Here is a 4,419-nt window from a genome sequence, read left to right on the forward strand (position 1 = left end):
CGATGAAGATGAATAAACGAGAAGCTTCCTGGGCTGTGATATCAATTTCTTCGGAAAATTCAACCTACAGAAGAAAAGGCAAAACCATAACACATTGTTTCATGTTGCCAACCAAGCTTGAAATTTTTCTCGAAAAATTCAAAATTCGAAATTCATGAACCCAACAAAATGACCTGCTTGCAATTGGCTGAGTGGCTTCAGAGATCAGTTGGTAGAGCGTTGTACCGACATCGCAGAGGTCATGCGTTCGAATCCCGTTGCAGCCACATGAATTTTTCAGGTGTCTATAAGGGACAATTGATTAACTTTTCCAGATAAGTGCGGGGATCACCTCTTCCTTTAATCTTTAACTGGCACTTCAAATACTGAAAGCGTTTATTTCATTCACCAGTCCTCTCACGGAAACAAAGAAGCCCTACAAATTGACCTGTTAAGTTCCAACTGAGTGGATTCATAGCTCAGTTGGTTGAGCACTGCACCGGCATCGCAGAGGTCATAGGTTCGAATCTCGCTGAAGCCATCTGAATTATTCAGGTGCATTTGCTTTAATTATCTAGATATAAGTGCGTGGATTTCTCCTTACTTTCAAAGTAGCAAGGCGTTAACGTTGCTATAACAACTTTCATAAGCTGCCTATCATTTGGTATTCAAGCAGTATGTGTAATCTGTTTTCGCTTTGGATAGAAAGCCAATCACATTTTACTGCATGTCTTTCGAGTAAAATAAATGGCATTTTAAACTCGTTCTATTGCGGCAGTTCAAAGAGGGGAACTGGCGAGTTTCGTAGGACGGGCAACAGGATACTGCATCAATCATTGTGGCATTCACTAAATAAATAAATAAAAATTGAATACGTATACTTACTAAATTGATGTAAACGATGTACATTCCAAAACTTGCAAACACAAAAGAAATCACTGCAGTTGTAAAGGTAGGAAATGTCCAAACGCTGCAATACAGAGAAATGCCCGTCTTTTCTTCGTCTTTTGTTTCTTTGCTATCATTTTCGAGACTTGTTTCGTTTGGGGTATTGTTGTCTACGTTTGGGTTGAAAGCCAAACTGAGGATGCAAATTACCCCGTAAAATGCTGTCATTATTCTCAAACTTTCTCTCCATCCAAAAGCGTCCAAAAGTATTTGAAGCAACGGTCCTGTGTATAGAACGCCCAAGCTTGCCCCCAATGCTACAATGCCTGTAGCTGTGGACAGTTTTTTTTCAAAATATTGTCCAATTACGAGATAACACGCGTTGTAGATGAAACAAGCTCCTAAGCCGAGGATTAAGCTATATGTGAAGTACATGTGAGTGAGGCTCTGAACAAAGGAAGTGGTTACCAAGCCTGATGCGCAGAGTAGTCCACCCAAAAATGTCGTGATTCGGCAACTGAAGCGATCACAGAGATAGCCAGCCAGCGGACTTGCAAACCACACCATGCCCAAGGTTGCCGAGCCAACGAAAGCTGTCAATGAAATGTAAGTGGTGAATCTGTGGGTATTTGCAATGCTTGCTTACGCCTCTCAGTAATGTGCAAGAGGCCAACAATATGGAAAGTGGATTGTGAAAAGTAGAAATCGAATCCCGGATTGGAACATAAAGAACTTTCTTGGACATTTTGGGTAGGATCACTTTTATAAGTTGATAGGATGATAAGATTAAACATCCATTTCGGGATAACGAAAGTCAAGGCTCTGTTTTCTTTAAAACAAGGATCGCGGAACGTGGAATTGGTAATGGCAAATGACAAATAGGGAACGGGGAATCTTTAAAAGCGGATTTTTTTTAAAGATTCCCAGTTGTAAAGGTTTCCCGTTCCTCGTTTCCCTATTCCCCGTTCCCTGTCAGTTAATGATAGCCATTGAGATTCACACTTCAACTAGGTTGGGAATCAAACATAGTTAAATGCTACTCTGGTTTGGAACATTTTGAGTTTAGCCAGGAGCTCATCAAGGGGAACCGCTATCTCTAACAATTCCTTGAGTCAACCCTTATACATCGTATTTTCCTTTACGCTTAGGTATGTAGCTCTGTTTTGATTGGCTTTTACAACAGTGGGCTTGCTGAATCTCCCAAAGGGCTCTATAATTTAATGTACCCGGGAAAGGGTTGACTGAATGGAGTGTAGTGTAACGTGAAGTGCTAGATTTCTATCCCATATGAACCATGTGAGCATTAGCCCTACTGATGGAACTGGGCCCACACAAGGACAGAGAAAAACTCTGACCAGGGTGGGAATTGAACCCACGACATTCGGGTTAGATCTCCGCAGCTCTACCGACGGAGCTTGACCAAGACCCCTAGACCAAGTATGGGCCTTGATGAGCTCCTGATTTAGCTTAATAAGTGCTATTTTTCTGATTGACCATTTTAAACAGTGCGTTCGGAGCAGAAGATTTCGTGGCGTTCTAAAAATAGATAGGTGCTCGCAAAGGTTGACTCGTAGAGTCTGTATGGGAGAGGCAAGCTCCTACTCTTAGACTCCTGCTGCAACAAATTTGGGTTAGCCGATTTGGTCTATTGTTTATTTTCCCGTAAACCTTGGTTTAAAAACACATAGACACAAGACAAATTTGGGATGGACTCTTGGCTACACTAAAACTTTTCCAAAACATACAAAAGCTATGAATTTAAATTATAAGGAATGCAATATTTTTGAATGACGGAATAAAAATAAAACAAAAGTTAAATGGATCATTCAACTCTTTTTTCTTTCAAAGAACCTTTTTATAAGGATGTTCAGGCTGCAATTAAAAAAACTCTCTCGGTGCAGAGTAGAGAACTAACAAACTCAACCCACATATGACGCCGAGAATTTATTTCGAGCTGAGTAATAGACCTCAGCCCTTACTACTATAAATACCAGAATGCAATGTTTCAGTAGTCACACAACAAGAAAATTGTGATCCGTTACGTCATAAGGGGTGCAGTCTATTTGCAACGGTTTATGATTCTCTTGGACGTTCATCGAAACCGCCTAAATATTTTGCAGTTTTGTGGGGTGCTAAGTCGGGTAGTGTAAACATTTTAAATGGGACTGGTCGACCGCAGTTGGTCACTCTGTGAATTAAAAACGATAAAACGACCGGCGAAGCCATCGCCTTATTTAAGCCGACAAAACGGATCGGCCATGCCACTAATGTGTGAATCGTCAATAGCTGTTACGTAATTCATCGTGAAAGTGTACCCTAGTCTCAGAGGTCTTCTTCTTCTTCTTCTCGGACGAAATTTAGCCGCGGAAAGCAACAATTACGAACGACTTATTCTCTCGCTGAATCGTCGTTCGTTGTCGCTCTTCGCGGCTAAATTTAGTCCGAAAAGAAGAAGAATTAAGAAGCAAAAAGCCTCTGATACTAGGGGCAACTGTAGCATGCGAGAGCATCCAGCGGGTGAAACAAGAGCCGAAGAAAGCCTGATGCTCTGGGAGGCTAATGCAGCTATGAAAGAGAGGAGAAAATACATTAAGGTACGCCTGATGACTAACCTGCTCTTTCTCTCGTCTCTTCAAAATAGTCAATTAACTCCGGAAATAAAATTCCAAAGCTGAGCGCAAACCCAAGGCTTACTGCATTGCAGACAGCTGATAATATACATACCACCCAGGAATATAAAGTGTCTTTGTAACGTTTCCCGCAAAATAGCGTCCTTATTTTCCCCAAAGCCATTTTAGGCTCTCGTTCTAAATTGATGTAAGGATGGAAATAAACCGGACTCTATAGTATTAGACCCAAACTTAATGCCTGTCATGCATGATCAAAATATGCAAACTTCCTAGACCAATGAAACAGCTGAAATGTCTGAGAGAATAAGAAAGTGTTCCCAATTGTTCACCAAACGTGATCCCATCGATCAAAAATGCTGATTACGAGATACGCTCCAATGAAGCCGATATAATACTATTTGCGTTTTCACGTGAGCTGCATAAGGAGAGACTTTGAACGACCATTATTATTAAAACAGTTATCCGTGTGTAGCTTACACTTTTTCGCGGGTTCGATTTCCGCCACTTAAATAAAGCTCCTTTAAAGAAATGTACTTAAATGTGAACGGCCCATGTGTAGATTTTTACTCCGTAATGAATTAAAATATTGTTGTTACTCCCTCGTACTCGGCGACATTGACCTTGTTTCATTTTTCGCCAATAACATGATTACGTAGCTATGCACGTGGCTCTGCACGGGAAGCACGTGTTCCTACTCATTTATTTCCCGCTCTTTGGAAACAAAAGCCTCAAACTTTATCTTTGTTTTTATTTCAATAACGTTTCGAACGTTAAAACCGAGTCAATCGTGAACTTGAGGGCCTTTTAGTGGACGTTTTCGATTATTATGTGAAGACAACTGATCACGCCTGCCTTGTAATTCAAGAAAAGTCACACTAATGTAAGCAAAGCTATAAAGACAGAAAACAGCAAATCGAAGAAT

General features: G+C 40.8%; 1 protein-coding gene across 1 annotated transcript in view; it reads right to left on the reverse strand.

Annotated features, from left to right (window-relative positions):
- Positions 1-3,850, reverse strand: part of LOC138027349 (monocarboxylate transporter 10-like) — an 8,034-nt gene extending 4,184 nt beyond the window's left edge. The window contains exons 1-3 of the mRNA XM_068874926.1: positions 3,480-3,850; positions 865-1,460; positions 1-64 (exon numbers count right to left, since the gene is read on the reverse strand). The exon at positions 1-64 is cut by the window's left edge and continues 306 nt beyond it. Coding sequence (XP_068731027.1) covers positions 1-64; positions 865-1,460; positions 3,480-3,660 — 841 coding nt within the window. The 5' untranslated portion in view covers positions 3,661-3,850. The remainder of the gene's footprint in view (positions 65-864; positions 1,461-3,479) is intronic.
- Positions 3,851-4,419: the final 569 nt, after the last annotated feature.

Source organism: Montipora capricornis, chromosome 12 (genome assembly GCF_036669925.1).
Source record: "Montipora capricornis isolate CH-2021 chromosome 12, ASM3666992v2, whole genome shotgun sequence".
NCBI lineage: Eukaryota > Metazoa > Cnidaria > Anthozoa > Scleractinia > Acroporidae > Montipora > Montipora capricornis.